The sequence below is a fragment of the Lissotriton helveticus genome, chromosome 4_1 (genome assembly GCF_964261635.1).
Source record: "Lissotriton helveticus chromosome 4_1, aLisHel1.1, whole genome shotgun sequence".
In the NCBI taxonomy this organism is placed as follows: Eukaryota; Metazoa; Chordata; class Amphibia; order Caudata; family Salamandridae; genus Lissotriton; species Lissotriton helveticus.
The window spans coordinates 2,139,067,537-2,139,085,637 of NC_136063.1; the positions used below are offsets into that span (position 1 = coordinate 2,139,067,537).

The 18,101-nt window shown below is 44.7% G+C and overlaps 1 protein-coding gene across 1 annotated transcript in view; it reads left to right on the plus strand.

The window, feature by feature from the left end:
- SLC16A2 (solute carrier family 16 member 2) overlaps positions 1-18,101 on the plus strand; it is a 476,700-nt gene that overhangs the window by 334,238 nt on the left and 124,361 nt on the right. The window contains exon 4 of the mRNA XM_078688838.1: positions 12,269-12,412. Coding sequence (XP_078544964.1) covers positions 12,269-12,412 — 144 coding nt within the window. The remainder of the gene's footprint in view (positions 1-12,268; positions 12,413-18,101) is intronic.

Consider the following 18,101-nt stretch of genomic DNA (forward strand, 5'->3'; position numbering starts at 1 on the left):
CATGTCTTCCAGCCCGGGTCTGGGGCACAGCCGAAGAAGAGCAGCTCAGACTTGTCTGAGTTGCATTTCAGGCTGTGCCGCTGAAACCACGCAAAGACTGCGCTTAGACAGTCCTTGATTCTGCCGCCGTTGAAGACCTCTCCCTTCCTGCAGGTGAACAAGAGCTGGGTGTCATCAGCGTATGAGATGACCCGGGCCCCAAACGCCTCTGCTACCTCCGCTAGAGGGGCCATATATATGTTGAAAATGGTGGGGCTCAAGATAGATCCTTGAGGCACCCCCACCTCCAGCGAAGGCATTTCGGCCGAGAACGGCGGAGCCCAGATCACCTGTCGGCGGTCGGCAAGAAAGGATTGAAACCAGTCCAGCACCGTCCCTCGCAGACCAATCTCCCTGAGTCTTGAGAGAAGGCCAGCGTGTGGGACGGTGTCGAACGCCGCCGATAGGTCCAACATGACTAACATCGCCTTTCCCCCATGATCAAGTGTCTCCCTGATGGCGTCAGTAACCTCAACCAGAGCGGTCTCCGTGCTGTAGTTTGCACGAAAGCCGGACTGGGAGTCATGCAGCAGATTGTTGTTCTCAATAAAGGTGGATAGAGTATGCTGAACATGTTTCTCCAACACCTTCGCCAGAGCAGGGAGGAGGGAGATCGGACGGTAGTTAGCCCATTGCAGCGGGTCAAGCAGAGGCTTCTTAATCAGCGGCAGAATGAGTGCGTGTTTCCACTGTCGTGGGACCACCCCCGAGCTCAATGATAGATTCAGCAGGGGGTTCAGCAAGCTGTTCAACGCTGAAGCCACCCTGCCCAGGCATTTCGCCGGACAGGCATCCAGTGGCGAGCCAGATTTCATCCGAGATAGCAGCTCCAGCGAAGTTTCGCAGGACAGCTGGGGGAAGACAGATAGTGTGGGCCCTGAGTTAGCCTGAGAGGGATCTAAATAGGTCGGCTTACCCCCTAAAGCGGCGTCGGCCATGCGGGAGTCCACAGATGGAAAGGTGTCCTGAATCTTTAGAATTTTTGCCACAAAAAAGTCGGCCAGCTGTTTGATCCATTCCTCCGTGTGTGAATGGACAGGGGTACCTGCAACTGGATTGACAAACTCCTTCACAATTCTAAAGAGTTCCCGGCTGGTATTATCGGCTTTATCGATTCTCTGTTCGAGATAACTCTTTTTGGCTGCGGCAATCTGTTTGTAGTATGCCTTTATCGCGTCGCGGTATTTCGTTTTCTCCACAAGATCATACTTGCGCCGCCAGCGCCTTTCCAACTTCTTGCAGTCTTGTCGCATTATGCGTAGAGTGGAGGAGAACCAAGGAGCAGAGTTGCTTGGAACCTATTGCACATATTTACATTCCTTTCAGGTAGCAGATGGCTCAAGGAAGTGTGCGTTATATGGGGACTCATTTGTTAATGGACAGGGACAGCTTCCTGAGAGATATGCACCGGCTCATTTTTTTTCAATGCACTATCACTACCATTAGTACAGCAGGTGCAGTGTCACTGGGGCAGTGGTGTGAAGGGGCACTAGTACCCACCAACTATGGTTGTGCTACTTGCAAAAAGAGGCATGGGGAGCCATTTGCTGTGCTAATTTTGTGGGCCAGGTCAATCTTGCAGTGAATAGGTTCCAAGCAACAGGGGCCAAGATGTGTGGCTTTCTCCCCATTGTTATTGACACAAAGGGGCAGGCACCCTGCTTTGACTCTCAGGCCTAGGAGGGCTGGCCTAGTGGATTTGGCATTGGAATACATATCATTGATGCTGCAGGTGCAGTGGAACAGGGGCCCAGGGATGTCAGGTCTCAACTAATCCCCTGTTTTGGATGTTTTATCATCCTTCCTAACTTGCAGTAGGACCCAGTGCACCCTCGCTGGGCCAGTGTTGCTTTGAGCCTCAGACCAATTGCTCTAGAGGTGGGAAAATTGAAGTAGAAGACACTACTTAGCTTAGGTCTTGGGGAGATGCAGAGCAGGAAATCAGGCAAAGGGGAGTCCCAGGAGACTTTCCTCTTTCCAAGGCTCCAGTAGCTCTTTTTAGAGAAGCACTTTCAGTGGCACTGGGGTTCAGGATTTATGACTGTCCTACTTTACTGAAGAGGCATGGGGGCTCATTATATTTGCTTGCATGTGGACTGAAGCAAACCTTGCTGCAAAGATGTGGACAACACATGGGAGATAATTTTTTCTGAAACGGCAGAGAGTCTGTTTTAAGATTGGAGTGATGATCAGGCATGATGTGTAAGGGGTGAAAGGACCATAAGAGATAGCCTACTACTCATGGCCACAACTATTATTAGTGCAGCTGGTGCACTTACATTGAGGCTGAGTAGTGTGAGAGGGGTCACATCACCCACATTATGGGTAGCCGTGTTGTTGGTCAAATTCTGTTTTCATTTGATATTTTTGCTCTTTTATAAATCTCACATTCAGTGTGGATTATGAGCTACAAAAAAGCAGCACTGAAATTAGTCTATGTGTTCTACCCCTATAGTTCCCCCGAGTATTACCATAAACTTTCAAAGGACGCTGACTTCAAAACATTTTGCTTAAGAGGGACTCTGAGTGAAAAGGTTTGAAGACCAGTGCTCTAGGCCCATCTTTTCACAACCAAAGTCTCTTTTTTAGGATGCTCCTCTCCAGCTCTGTTGCCCAAAAGATTTTCTCTTGCTGGAATCAAAAAAGGTACTTCGAAAGTCAACTCCATGACCATTGGGAACCATGCCTGAGAAGTCCCAAAAGGAGTTATCAAAACAATTTGACGCTTCTCCCTCTGAACCTTCTGCAACACTCTCTGAATCATTGCAAAAGATGGAAATGCATAACCTCTTATTCCTTTCCAAACCTGCTGAAACACACTTACTGCCAGTGCTTCCGGATCCGGCATCCAACTGTAAAACCTCTTTATCTGGAAAGCCAACCTGTTTGTAAAAAGATCCACCTGCAATGGGATCCAAGCCCAATCTATCTTCCTGAAACATACTGAATCCAACTTAGTCACTGAAATCTCTCAGGTACCTTGAATACCAATCTGCAGTTATATTCTCCTTCGCAGTCAGATTCTCTGCCCTCAAACCTATATTGTGCTCCAGACATAAAAATATAGTTCTGCTGCTAAATATGACAGAAAACGGGACCTGCTGCCCCCTTATCAATTTATATATGCCAAAGCAGAGAAGTTGTCCATCTTCAATAATACTGTATTGCCTTGCAAAATGTTCCTGAAACTTTTCAGCGCATAAAACCCAGCTTTCAACCCTAAAGATTTAAATGTCGGCTACATTCTAGATTTGACCACAAACCACCAGTCTCCTAGCGACACAATAGTGCACCTTGCATCCGTCTCTAATTCAAAATTGAGTATGCATCCAAAAATGACTCCACCAATTCAAACTTCTAAATTCTCCAACTACCAACATAACTACATCTTCGACTCTTGATCCTACGAGACGCTGTTGGCATTTCATAAACTTTCTCTCAAAGCCTGTGCCATCACTCTGAAGTGCCTGATAATGCAAAAGCCCTGGAAACACTGCCTGAGTTGAGGATAACAAAATTCCTACCAATTTTGCCAAATCCTTAATGTCAAAAGGTTCTTCCTCAAAACATATCAAATCTCCTTTTTTAATCTTGTTCATTTTCACTTTCGCAAGAATAGAATCACTCTTTTGGTATCTATGTTGAAACTCAAAAAGTCCAAAGTCTGTGTTGGAACCAAAACTGACTTCCTGGTTCACAATGAAACCAAAATCTTCCAACACACCTTACATCAATGTCAAGTCCTTCTGCAGTTGTTCCACATATTGCAACATCAAAAAGATAATCATGCAAATCCTCTTTTTCTCAGGTTAGAAACTACCGCTCTCAATACCTTTGTGAAACACCAAGGTGCTGAAGAGAGACCAAAAGGAAGGCATTGAAACTGATAAATGTGTCTGCACCATCGAAATTGTAGATAAGGCTGACTCCAGTTTGCCATTGGTATTGTGAAATAAGTGTCCTTAAGATCTCATTTCACCAACCAATCGTTCTTCAAAAGCATGTCTCTCAAAAGAAGGATACCCTCTATTTTGAAATGCCTGTCCACCAAGAACCTGTTAAGATCTCTCAGATTTATCACAAGCCTCCAACATTTGTCTTTCTTCCGTACTAGGAAAAGTGTACTTACAAATCCTCTTTCCTCCTCTCTTACCTTGACCATTGCTCCTTTGCTCGAACGTGGAATTTACCACCTCCTCCTCTACTATGTCTTTCTTATCCTTTTTTAAGTACAACTCACTTGGCTCCTGAACCTGGTGAGCTATCTTTACAAACTCTATCTCATATCCTTGAATCATTTCTATAATCCAAGGCTCTTTTGTGATATTCTTCCATCTTTCCATGAAATGTTTAAAACGACCACCGACTCTTTGTTGGAAAAAACAAAAGAAGTCACTGTACTCCACTTGATTTCCTGCACCCACCTGACTCTTTCCTCAAGCACCTATTGTCGTTGTTACGGATAGAAACCCATTCCAGACTGGAAACCTCATCCTCCCTTTCTTTGTCCAAACTTTTATTGGGACTAATGAAATTGATATCCAGGCCAGTAAAAAGTCCACAGGATGGCAGGAAGTATATCCGCTAGTCACCTTAGATGTTGCATCATTATACACATTTATCAATCATGAAGTGAGACTTCAATCAGTCAAATATTTTCTTTAACAGAGAAATGTACAAAACTTGAAGCATTCGAGGATTCTCATGGTTTCCTTCTCTCCTCCAAGCTATGCAAATCTCGCCAGGGGTTGGTGGGAGAAACCTATGGCTTGGGGAGAGGAGAATGAGGGGTACACTGACAAAATAGTGCTATGGTTTAGATTTTATAGACAACCTATTCCTAATTTGGAATGGAACAAATGAAGAATGTATGGAATACTTTGAAAAACGAAACTCCAATGATGTCGATATCAACATCAGTAAAACATCAATACAATTTCTGGATGTAATGGTCTACATTGAAGATAATCATATACACACAACTGTATACCGCAAACCAACATCCATCAATAGTATACTACACGGAACTAGCTTTCACCCAAACTCTTCAAAGAAAAGCATTCATTATGGTGAGTTCATTAGAATGAAACACAACTGTTCTGATGAAAAGGAATTAGAAATCAAAATAAAAGAAACAGAACAGAAATTCCCACGGAGAGGATATAAACCAACGGACATCAAAGAAAGAAGGAAAAGGGCTGAATCTATCACTCGTGCACAAACTCTGTTGGACAAAAAGGCATCCAAAATCTCAGACACTGAAATGAAATGAAAAATTGCACTTATATAGCGCGTAACTACCCGGAGGCCTTGCAGCGCTTTAACTGATTACTGGTGGCGGGCTAAGGGTAGATTACCACGCCACTGCGTACAAGTGGGTCTTTAAAGCCTTTCGGAAAGACATACGGTCCTTACTCTCTCGGAGGGACAGGGGGAGGGAGTTCCACAATTTAGTTGACGAATGGGAAAAGGAGCGACCACCCCACCGGGCCTTGGAGACTTTGGTGATGGTAGCTAGATGTAAGGAACCGGAGCGCAGAGCTCTGGTCGGGGCATAAGGTACTGCTATAGAGTGTAAAATTGCAGGGCTGGAGCGGTGAAAAGATTTAAACACAACACACATAGCTTTAAACTGCACTCTGGCTGCTACAGGGAGCCAATGAAGTTCCCTCAGGGCTTTCTTGGCTGACTGCCAGCGGGGAATGTTATATAGCAGCCGAGCAGCACAGTTTTGTGTGACTTGGAGCCTGTGGGTCACTGCTGCCGGAGCACCCAAGTAAAGGGCATTCCCATAATCCAGGCGAGAGAGGATCAGGGCCTGAACCAAGATCCTCCTAGCCTGGAATGGGAGCAGAGGTAGCACCTTACGAAGCATCTTCATCAGCCCGATGCAAGTGGAGGCGGTTTTGGTAGCCTGGACTGAGAAGTCAAGCGCTTTGTCCAACCAAACACCCAAGCTCTTAATTTGGGGTTTGGGAGGAGGAGGCGTGCCAAAACAAGGGGGCCAGGTGGAGATTAAGGAGGACGGAGAAGAGTAACCCAACAACATGATGTCAGTTTTCTCTCCGTTCAACTTAAGATAGGAGGATTGCATCCACCTAGCCACCGCCTCCAGACAGGGACCTAGGGTGGAAGACGATCCCTCCGGGTGGTCAAGAGAGACTACCAGTTGGGTATCGTCTGCGTAGGTAACAATACGCACACCAAAGGGTTGGACTATCCCTTCCAGAGGTTCCATGTAGGCATTAAAAAGAGTGGGGCTCAGGGAGGAGCCCTGAGGCACCCCACAACTCAGTGGGTGCTTGGGGGAGACTAATTCACCCTTGAAGACCTGTAAAAACCGTTCATCAAGGAAGGAGGCTAGCCACTCCAGGGCCGCGCCCGACACGCCCAAGCCACTCAACCGATGTAATAATGTGGCATGGTAGACCGTGTCGAACGCTGCACTGAGATCCAGTAGTATAATGGCGGCCTTTCCTCCCCGGTCTAGCACCGCTCTGGCTTCTTCTGTCACTGCCAGAAGAGCAGTCTCAGTTCCGTGCTGAGGATGGAACCCAGTCTGAGATGCCCGGAGCAGACTATTGGATTCTAAATAGTCAACTAAGATGGTATTTACGTGCCTTTCCAGAAGTTTACTCAACCAGGGCAACAATGAGATTGACGATAACTGAACACTCCACAATCAGAATGAGATTGATTTTTAGTAAAGAGAATCAACAAATCACTCCAATATTGAACAAGTATTGGAATATTGTGAAGAAAAACCCTGACATTAGGAACACACAGGGAGAGAGACCAAACATAGCAAAGCTCTGTCACTTAAAGATTAACTAATGAGAAATCACTTTGAGCACACAAAACTGAAATCATGGCTGATGCACTAACAAACAGGATTTGTGCGATGTGATGAATGTAAAGCATGCCGGTTGGGCAAAGTATTCGAGATATTGCAGACTTCAAAGGTAAACCTTTTACCATCAATGAAAGGATAACATGTGAAACAACGTATGTAGTATGCGTGATTGAATGTCAGTGCAGACTAAAATATATAGGCAGCAGCATCTGCCCTTTGAAAAAGAGAATTCTTGAACACATTTAAGCAATACAAAACAACGATATAAAGTATGCTATAACCAAACATTTGAAAGATGAGACTGGAAACATAGGATGGTTGTATGTCAATACAACGCGGTGTTTACACCGCACTACCATTACAACGCTGGTTTTACAATGCAAGTCGTTACCACGACTTGCGCTGGAGGGTGCTGGACTTAGGAATAGTAAGATTTACTATTCCAACACCAGCCTACGTACAGTAGGGAAGGTGTTGGAATAGTAAATCTACTATTCCTTAGCCTAGAGCGCCCTCCAGCGCAAGTCGTGGTAACGACTTGCGTTGTAAAACCAGCATTGTAATGGTAGTGCGGTGTAAACACCGCATTGTAATGGATGTTCCCCCATAGGATGAGACTGGAATCAGATCAGATTCTATGGAATAGCCCATGTACCTAGAAGTGAAAGAGGAGGAGACAGAAAGCTAAAGCTTAGATGTTTGGTATCGCATCTCATCATCAGATTCAGGATTAAGCACCCCAAGGGGTGAAAGGGGATGAAGAACTGTATATTCAACTGTGACCTAATAAGCATAAATACAGACCAACACACTATAAATGTAAATGACTTACTAATAGACCTGCCATGTATAAAAGTAACCGCATTCCAAAACATTTGTGATGGACATAAATCTATAGAACAGAAACCCAAAACATAATGAAAAAGAGAGAATAAAATGGGTGATAGAATATGGACACTAAGCCAAATAAATTATGTACGTATGCGCATGAGCTGCCTGGGCACTGGGCCCGGTAAATCATATATGGAGATCCATGAAGAACTGTCATACAAACTCGATGACGGATATCGTAAGAATGATAAATCGTGCATGTATAAAATGAAACCATTAGGGAATTTATATAATTTCTAGAATATATTCTACATATTTGTGATTGGGTGTATGGAAATAGAATACCATAATTACCACATACAAGTTTTAAACAGAGAGTGATACAAGTTCAAAATACAAATTTGAAATGCTTTTGTATAGAATATATATACTACCGTTTATAAGTAAATTTCTGTAATTTGTGATATTTTTCTCTCCAATATTTTGTGCAAACACCACATGTTTTGGTTCACTACTAATGTTGTAGAAAAACACCTTCTCCAGACAGAGATGATCTATGTCATCTTTAAGTCCAAGGTAAACATAAAGATGACATAAATCATCAGTTGTCTTTAGATATGCAAAAAATAAACACATATGCAATGTGAATCATTACATTGTATCTAATATGATCACAATTATGCGCAACGGAAGGAAGAAATCTATATTTGCTGAAATAAAAACTAAATCTTTTGAACAATAATAATCCATTTTATACAGAAATTCATAACTTAATGAAATTATTTTCACAACTGTCAACTATAACAATACTATTCCAAAACCTATATTCTCTATATCCTCATAGTGCTGCGGAATACGTCAAAGCACTGTCACTAAAATCAGTATCACTAAACTACCTTATATTAAAAAAATTCCTAGCCCTGCAGTCGGGAATTAACTTAATTACCTCTACAAATAAATAGCTTGACTTCACATACTGACAAGTTGTTAATAGTTTAGATTCCTAGTCATATAAATAATCTATCTACACCAAAACCTTTCAAGTTTATTAGCCTCCACACTAATCTTCCTTGAGGAGAACTGTTTCAGATTCTCCCACTTTTTAAAGGATTACTTTGCATACCTGATATCCCTCAATGAGAGTCTGGTCATGACCATGTCGCAGAGTTTCCTCTGAACTTAATTCAGGTCTTCAGCATGGAGCACTCACAGAAGTCATCTTCTCTGTTATGAAAATATCAGGCTTCAAGAAATAAGACATGTCAAACATATGTAATAGATATATTTACTCTTTTTTACAAGAGCTAAAGCTATCAATCATTGATGCATTGTAAGCGAACATTACCGATCAGTATTCCTACCTTAACGGTGTTTCAAAATCTATTTTCAAACCATTTTATGCTTGTTCTAAAATTCCTCTGTATCTTGAAGTACATTGCCCAAAGCAAAGCGGTGTCTTAATTTATCAGAGAAGACGAACATAAATGTCATATTCAGCCTGTCTGATTAATAATATGTCTTTCTTGATCACTTTGTTGCCTGATTGATCTCAGAACGATCTGATAGATCCATAGGCCACAAATTGAAATATTGCGGGCCACACGATTACATGACTGTTAGATCTGGGGGTCTCTAGTTGGCAGAGGTAGGTACCACTGTCCAAATAGGGACCCTTGTTTCAAGTCAGGGTAAGGAGGAGACACTCTTTAGATAACCCCTTCTCACCCTTTTGGTAGCTTGGCATGAGCAGACAGGCTTATCAAAGGCAATGTGTAAAGTATTTGTACCAACACTCACAGTAACACAGTGAAAACACCACAAATGGACTCCACACCAGTTAAGAAAAATAAACGTATTTAATCTAAACTAAACAAGACCAAAACAACAAAAATCCAACATACACAGTTCAAGAATATGGTTTCAAAGAGTTCTTAGGGTTTGCGTTAAAATAATCCACAGCTGTATCACGTTTAGCCAAAAGTAACTTTAGATGCTACAAAGTTCCAAAATGAAGCTGCGGCGTTGAAAAACAAGCGATGCGTCACTCCTGAGACCCTGGGGAGGTGATGTGACAGCCCCGCTGGACGCAGCGGGGAGGGAGGCAATACCTTGTATGATTCTGGTGCGCAGGTTCTGCAGGAAGCGTCTCGCAAAGGCACGATGCAACGATCTTTGGGACGGCGACGATCTCAGGTGCGGCAGCGATGCGCAGCACAGCGTCGATCTTCTCCTCTCCCGGCCCCTCAATTCGATGGCTCTGCGACGATGTTCGCAGCAACGTGATGCAGTCCGCTAGCAAGCGGTGCGGCGATCTCACCCAGCGATGACAGGCTCTGCGACGATGTTCGCAGCGACAGTAATCTTCCCGCACTGGGCCGGTGTGTTCCGCAAGCAAAGGATGCGTCGGCTCTTGCAGCGGCAACAGGCGCTGCGACGATCTCGACCTTCGCAGCGCGGGAATTTCCTCGCACTGTCGGGGATGCGTTCCGCAAGCGGGCGATGCGCGAAAACTTGCAGATAGTCTTAGTTTCGTCTTGTCCAGCTTCCCAAACAGCAGGCACAATTTCCAGAGGACCCTCAGTCGGACTCAGCACTCCAGCAAGGCCAGAACTCTCTCAGCAGAGTTCAGGGGGGAAGCTGGGGGTGAAGTCCTTTTGTTCCTGGGACTTCTTAACAAGGAGCCAGCTCTTCTCAGGCCCTTGGAGATCTCTTCAAGCAAGGGGACTAAGCAACAACAAAGTCCTTCCCCTCTCCTTGGCAGCAAAGCAACTGCAGGTCAGCCCACAAACACACAGCAGGACAGTCCTTCCTCTTCAGTCTTCCAGCTTTCTCCTTGACAGAAGTTCCTTCTTGATTCCAGGATGGTCTAATTTTCTGCAGTCTGGGTAGCCCTTCTTATACCAGTCTTTCCTTTGTTCTCTGGAGGCAGAGAGGCCTTGGCTTGTTCAGAACCAGTTCAGGTCAGTTCCTGAGCACTATGTTTTTCTGTCTTCTCCTTTCCTTTCAGAGAGAGGGGCAGGGTCGCCAGCCGCCCAGCAGGAGGTGGAGCCAGCATTGTAGAAGGCAGGCACAGCCCTTTTCAGGCCCAGGTGCTATCCCCCACCACTCAAGATGCAAATGCATTCATTCAGCCTAGGGCTGACTCATCTAGCCTCCTGGGGGCTCCCCAGCCCCTGTCACTCTCAAACCAGATAGTCAATTCACAAACAGGCCAAGGCACACAGAAAGGTCAGACAAGAGAACAGCCACGTTCTAAAAGTGCTGTTCTCAAACACTGGATTTAAAAACCATTCTTCCTAAAAGATATGTTATTAAATTCTGTGTTCAGGGATACCAGACTGTTATGTCCTATCTTGCTCCTATGGGAAGATATGCAGGCAACCATTGGGGACACTGGCCAGGTTGACAAGGCAGTCCACAGACTGCACACAGGCACTGTGGTGGCAGGCCTGAGACACCATTTTAGGGCTACTCATGTGGGTGGCACAAACAGTGCTGCAGGCCCACTAGTAGCATTTTAATCACCTACCCTGACACACCCAGTGCACTCTACTAGGGACTTCCTGGTAATACAAATATGCCAATCATGGATAACCAATCACAATCATAATTTTCCTTAGGGAGCACTTGCACTTTGACACTGATCAGCAGTGGCAAAGTGCCCAAAGCATCTAAACCAGCAAAAACGAAATCCAGCACAGCGTCAAAAATACAGGAGGTAGAGGCAAAAAGACAGGGGAAACCACGCCAAATATGCCAGGTCTAACAGTGACATTTTAGGAGATTGGAAGGAGAAAAGTGGAAAACTTTTTTTTATAAAGGTTATCCGCCACACTAGTTAGTGCATATAGATGTACTCAAATAAGACATTATTTGTGGGCTCTGTAATACAAGCGTAATGGCATCACCAATGTACTGCAATGCAGTTAGAGAATTGCACGGAATGGTAAGTGAGTTGCTGTGGCAAAAAACCTATACCAATGTCCGTGAAGTTTGTGTAGAGGCAGTCTTGTAGTGAACATTAAACTCACACACATGCAACATCAATTGACTAACAAATAGTTAATGCTACTAAGCAAAAATATTAACAAATCGCAGAAAGTCAAAATCAATACAGGAGGGCATGAAGATATAAGACATGCCCCCGGCATTCTGATGAAGAAGGAAATAGATCAAAAACAATTTAATAGTCATCAATTATATGGAAATCTCAAAAATGTTTTGTAGCTTTCCCAGACAGTCTCTCATGGAGACCATCTGTATGAATCCTAAATGAAGGAATCCAGTGCTGTTCTCTCTTTTCTTGGTGATATAACCAGCTTTATTGTCATTTACAATCTTCTCAACAGTGCACCATTTTAGTTCCCCTGTCAGCACGTCCTTTCTCCAAGCAATATACCACTAAGGGCCTTCATTTATTTTGTCTTCAATGTTGATTTATAGTTCAACCTACCGTATTACTACCTCACATACTAAAAGAGCTGATTGTTCAACATTTTATGAAAAAACACTGATTGCCTCGACTTCAATATCTGTGTTTTTCAGATGAAACATGTTGAGATGGAGCTCCAAGAAGCCAACAAAGATTGGATTCTTTTGGTGTGTATTGGTGCAACCTCAGGAATCGGTAGATTGGCTTCGGGCAGAATCGGGGACTCTATTCCTGGATTGAGGAAGATTTACCTACAGGTACTGTGAACATGTACTCTTATGTCTGCGAGGGTGGCCGCACTCCTTTGGAGGATCTGTCCCTCCAAAGCAATGATGGAGGGAGTGAATGGGGCATGGCATTCTGTATCCTCTTTTCTGGGATTTGTAGTCCTGCATTTAAAATTGAAAATCAAAAACTAGAAGTACTAGACTTGAATGATTGAGAACAGGCCTGCATATGCTTTCAAGGTCATATAGGACACCTTGAAAGCTATTAATTTCCAATATTATCTTGACGTAATAGATGTGGTAAGTGTTAGTGGCAGCTGGCTTGTTCTGTGGGTGGTGAGGCGGGGGTCAGAATAAAAGTAAATAAATTAATAGACTTGCGTTCGCTTCGCGCCGTTGTCCTCCCTCGGGTGTCTTCCTGGAAGCTCCTGATGCAGGAAACTGCACCAACCAATCCTGGTGCTGCGTTCACAACATGAAAGAAGCGCCAGGATTGGTTAGAGCAGACTCTCCTAGCGCTTCTAAGAGCATTGAAGGTCTGTGCTTTCTCTAAGGTAGCTGCCTAAGACAGCAAGGTAAACAAAAAACAGTGGTTCTGTCGGGAATGTAGCAATTTTTTGCTGTACTGTAAATATAAATATGCTTTAACTATTTCACATAATCAACATTGAATGTACAATATGTAGAAACACACACCACGGATTGACAGTACAGCAAAGAAATTGCTACATACCCGACAGAACCACTGTTTTTTGTTTACTTTAGAACCCAGGTTCTGAGGGTTACTGGGATACCCCATTGTACTTAATGGGTAAGACAGCTAGGTTACAGAACTTTAAAATAAGCATGTCTGGCTGTCCGTCGTTTAGACCATAATCCTTTCTGGCTGGGCGAATGTTGCTTCTCTTTATTTATTTATTTATTTATTTCAATTTATATAGCGCATTATCACCCGGGGGTCTCTAAGCGCTTGTATCTTTGAAAGGGGCTTAGTCAGAGAAACGACTAATTGCTTATATTGTCCCCATCAAATTTACACTGAAGTAGGCATCTATCCTGGTAAAGGTACCAACTACCTCCTGTACGTCAAGACATGACTATAACAGAGATACCCCTACTACAGAACTGGAGTTACAGGTAGGAAACTACTCCATCTTCTTCATCACAACATTCATTATTGTGCCCCAAATCTAGGCTGTGGTCTTCAGCATCAATTTTTGTGTATCCATGCTTTGGAGGTGGAGCTGACCTGATGCTTTGTGATGGCATTAGTGGATTACTGGGACGGTTAGTGCATTTTACATGTGCTTGCTAAAAACATCGCTGGTCAACTAGTTGCTATGGGACAGATTCACAAAGAGCTGTAGTAAATCTTTTTTCAGGGTAGTTCTCCTACAAACTGGTGCAGATTTACTACTTTTGAGAATTCCCAGTAGTACACCTGGAAATTTGTGCAAGAAGCCACCCGCGTCCCACCCTTTCCTTGGGGTTTGCTCCTGGTCGAAAAACGCACATCTGTAAAACCACGTATGTGTGTCAGAGATCCTCCTGTTAATTTCTGGCAGGCATACATGAGGCCATCTTCAGTTGTTAATGTATTTCTAGGGTGTAAAGTGGCTTTGTGCATCTGGACCTTTCTGTAAGGTGACAGGGGACTCATATTCCAGTTTAGTTTTTAGGATTTAGGGTGCAGTTCTATCCTGGGGTACGCACTGAAATGCACTAGGCTGTGCTACCTATGGAATTTACCAGGGAGTGTCATCCAGGTGGCTGGAGCAAAGTGTCAGAAAGATTATGCAGCTCTTTGTGTGCATTGCTTTTGTAAGTGTGTCATGTGACTACCACCCGCGGTGGGCCAAAGGGGAATGAGGTATAAGATGACATTTCATGCAAAGAGGGGCTCGAAAAATGCCTGAGTAAGAGAGTAGGTGCACACGGTAACCCGCTGAGCCACAAATATGTGGCATCCTAAGCAGTGCTTAATTTGTAAAAAAAAATAAAAAAAATAAGAGCCAGGGCTCTAGTCAGAAGGCCACTCCTGCTTGCACTTCCCACTGCTGCTGTCAATCTCAGTAGCAACATAACTAATAAGTCACACTCCTACAAGTGTTACAATTCTGACAATTTTAAGACCCCAAAGTCTATATTAATGTATATTGAATTAATAAACAGCAGTTGTGCTCATCTCTGAATTCAGAAATCAGCTCCACCATGTAGTAGAATGTCATAGGTAAATATAGCACGTTACAACGCGTGCTTTTAATTTGCGGTAGGTAACTACGCGGTCGTTAAACAACTGCGTTGTTACAATGCAAAGCCATTACTACGCAAGTCATTACATCGACTTGCAGTAGATGGCGCTGTAACATTAGGAATGTGTAATTTACTATTCCAACTCCAGCCTACACAAAAGTAGGGAAAGTGTTGGAATAGTAAATTATACTATTCCTTATGTTAGACCGCCATCTACTGCAAGTTGATGTAATGACTGGCATAGTCATGGCATCGCGTTGTAACAACGCGGTCATTGCAACAACCGCGTTGTAAAGGCATCGCAAACTAATTACCGCGATGTAAAGGTTGTTTCCCGTCATAGGTACCGGTGCGGACAATTAAATGCCGGTGCAGAGCACCGGAAACCACCAGCTCAAATCAAGCACTTATCATAAGACTGCAAACAGAGGATAAGAGGAGTAAAAGTAGTGGTTTTTCTACCACTTTGTAGACACCTGAACACTTCCACAGGCGGAGCTCGAATGGCAGAGTCCAGGTTATTTATTTAATATTGTCCTGATGAAGAGCAACAATTGTGGTGAAACATGTAGAACTGCTGCCAACGGCACCAAAGAGGTGGACAGAGGTGAGGTAGGGGCCCTGATCCTCTTTGGTTTTTTGCCTTCCTTTGATCCCTTCAAACCCAAAATCCTGTCCACCAGCTTATGGTTGGCAGGTATTTCTGCCACTGTACAAAATTGGTTGACCTCCTATCGGATTAGTCAACAACACTTAGTTAAACTACGGGCCTTTACATCTGCGTACTGACCAATGAACTGTGGTTTTCCTCAAGGTTCTGTCTTTTCCTACTAATATTTAACATCTACATGCATTCTTTTGGCCACGTTTTGAAGCAATCGAGAACGAGATACTATTCCCATGATAGTGACAGATAAGTATGGGATTCTCTCCTTATAATGCTAATACCTCTTCATCAGCTCTTTGCCTTTCTTGGACGCATTGGTGGATGCCATTAACCCTTTGCCGCGCTGCAAATTCCGCTGCGGTGCGAGGGGGGGGGCAGGGCTGGGCGTGGCGCACGGGTACTCAGGACGGCTCCCGGCCGTCATGAGTCACAGTAGGCGTGTGCTCATGACGGCCGGGAGCCGTTCGAACTCTGACCACAGATTAATTCTTCTGCACAGGCGGGGAATTAATCACATGTGGGCAGAGCGGCAACGCTCGGACGGCCCACGGCCGTCATGAACACACGCCTACTGTGACTCTTGACGGTCGGGAGCCGTCCTGAGCATGGAAGGTGTTAAATGACACTAAAATGAACCATTTAAAAGGTATCTACTGGTTGCTTTGGCAGGGAGCCTCACCTACAGTGGCCTAAGGTGGTGGGTCCTCATCTAACTAACATTTGCTTTTGTAACATGCTGACTTGTAATTTTCTCCTCATGTATCATTACTGTTCCTATTATGAAGCGCTCTGACACCTTCGGGTAAAGTCTGCGCTATATAAAAACGCATAAAATAAAATTAAAATTAAATAAAAAATGTGGCATAGAGCTGTTAGGAGCCCACCGTCCTCTGCTGTGGGAGCCAAAACATGGAGTTCCTAGGCGCTATCTCTTCGTCAAGCACCCCCCTCAGTCGGGTTAAGCCCTCCCCCCTACCTTAGTAGGGTTAAGACCCCCCCTCAGGCCGTTTAAGTACCGCCCCCCTCAATCGGGTTAGAAAGCTGAAGACCTGTCTGCTCAATAGGCGAAGTGACAGGCTTGGTAGCTCTGTTATATGAGCGCCATGACACTTTGGTGCCCTTGCTCTGTAGAAATAACTGATAACACATAACATAACATGACCAAACATAATATAACATAACATGGCAGAACGTGGACAGACATAACATAACATGGCGTAACACAATATAGTATAACATAAAATGGAATGACAACGTAACATAGCAGAACATGGCATTGCATATCATGGCATGACATGGCATAACATAACGTAGAATAACGTAACATAACATAACATTGCATAACGTAACATTGCATAACCTGGTATTAGTTAACATGGCATGGAATAACATAAGATAACGTGGAATAACATTATTGAATAACATAACAAGGCATAACATAACATAACATGGCATAACGTTGCATAACATAACAAGACATAACATGGCAACTGTGGCTACTCGCATCAGGACCAGCACAGCCAGCCATGCCGGAATAAGGCGGCGCATCACCGACACCTGGCGAGACAAGGCCAGAGCCGCAGAAGGGATCTTGTTCCCCTCCCACCCCCACACACGCCACAGGAAGGGCTAATGGGAGGTGCTGGGAAGTTCCAGCTCTCCCAGCTGGAGTTTCCTCGGCGCGGCCTTTTAAATACAGAGCAGACTGCATCGGATCCCCGCACGCGTCCACGTTTCTGTAACACGGGGGGGGGGGGGGGGGTGGGCTTCATTCGTCATTCTGTAATAGGACACCAACACCACCACTCACTGAGCAAAGGAGTTGGCGCTCCGAATCTGTCAGCAATTACAGATATTTCTGTACCCACTCATGCCGTATTTCAGTCTGTTTTTGAATATTATGGAATTGAAAATCTCTTCCGCAGAGGTCCTGTATTAGGGACACCCTGGGCTCAGCCACTTGTTGATTGTACCCCGCCCTCTCCTTGGTCTGGCAGTGAGATGGGTCTGCCAAGGGAGGCAGAACCTGTCCAGGCACCGACTGTGGGTATCTTCCACCAAAGAACAAGCTAAGATCTGTTCTTGACAGGGCCGCCTTCAAGACTCATCGAGACTCCGGGGGTAAATAGAAGGGTGGCCATCACCCTCCAGGTCGTTATGTACACTGCTTCCGTACCTGGACGTTCATGTAATAACCTAATGCATTCTGGGTGTTGTAGTCTTGCTTAGTTTCAATTGAACTAATCGGAGTAACACGCCTGGAAGCAGCAGTTGGAGGTGAAAGTTCAGGACTGGAGGAGATGTCGGTAGTGACCTGGACTTAAATGGTCACCCGGGTAAATAGTGATGGGTGGAAAGCTGACCTCTGGAGGGGGTGAGGTCATTCCTGCCAGCCCACTGCCCTTCAAAGGGCAAGACCAGGACAGGACCAGTCAAATGTAGGGCGCACCTCTGAAAGGCTCGTCGGGCTGGGGAGGATTCAGTCATACCCACACACATCTGTAAAGATCGCTAGGACAGTAAGCGAGTCGGTCACATGTACGGTGCACATTTGACATGATGTTGACAAGCCGATAGGGCTGGGGCAGAGTGAGTCCCGTGCCAGACGTACCCGTGAAAGATCAGTGGGGCTGGAACTGCACAGGTGCAGGCATGTAGGGAGGGCTGGTTCAGAGTCAGTCTCAATCCCGGCAGACCTCTGGCACAGCCAGGTTCAGTCGCATTGCAGTGGCGCCGCCCGTGACAGTTTATCATTTAGCCAGGTGCATCAGTTTACTTTAATTTACACGTCCCGCCCGC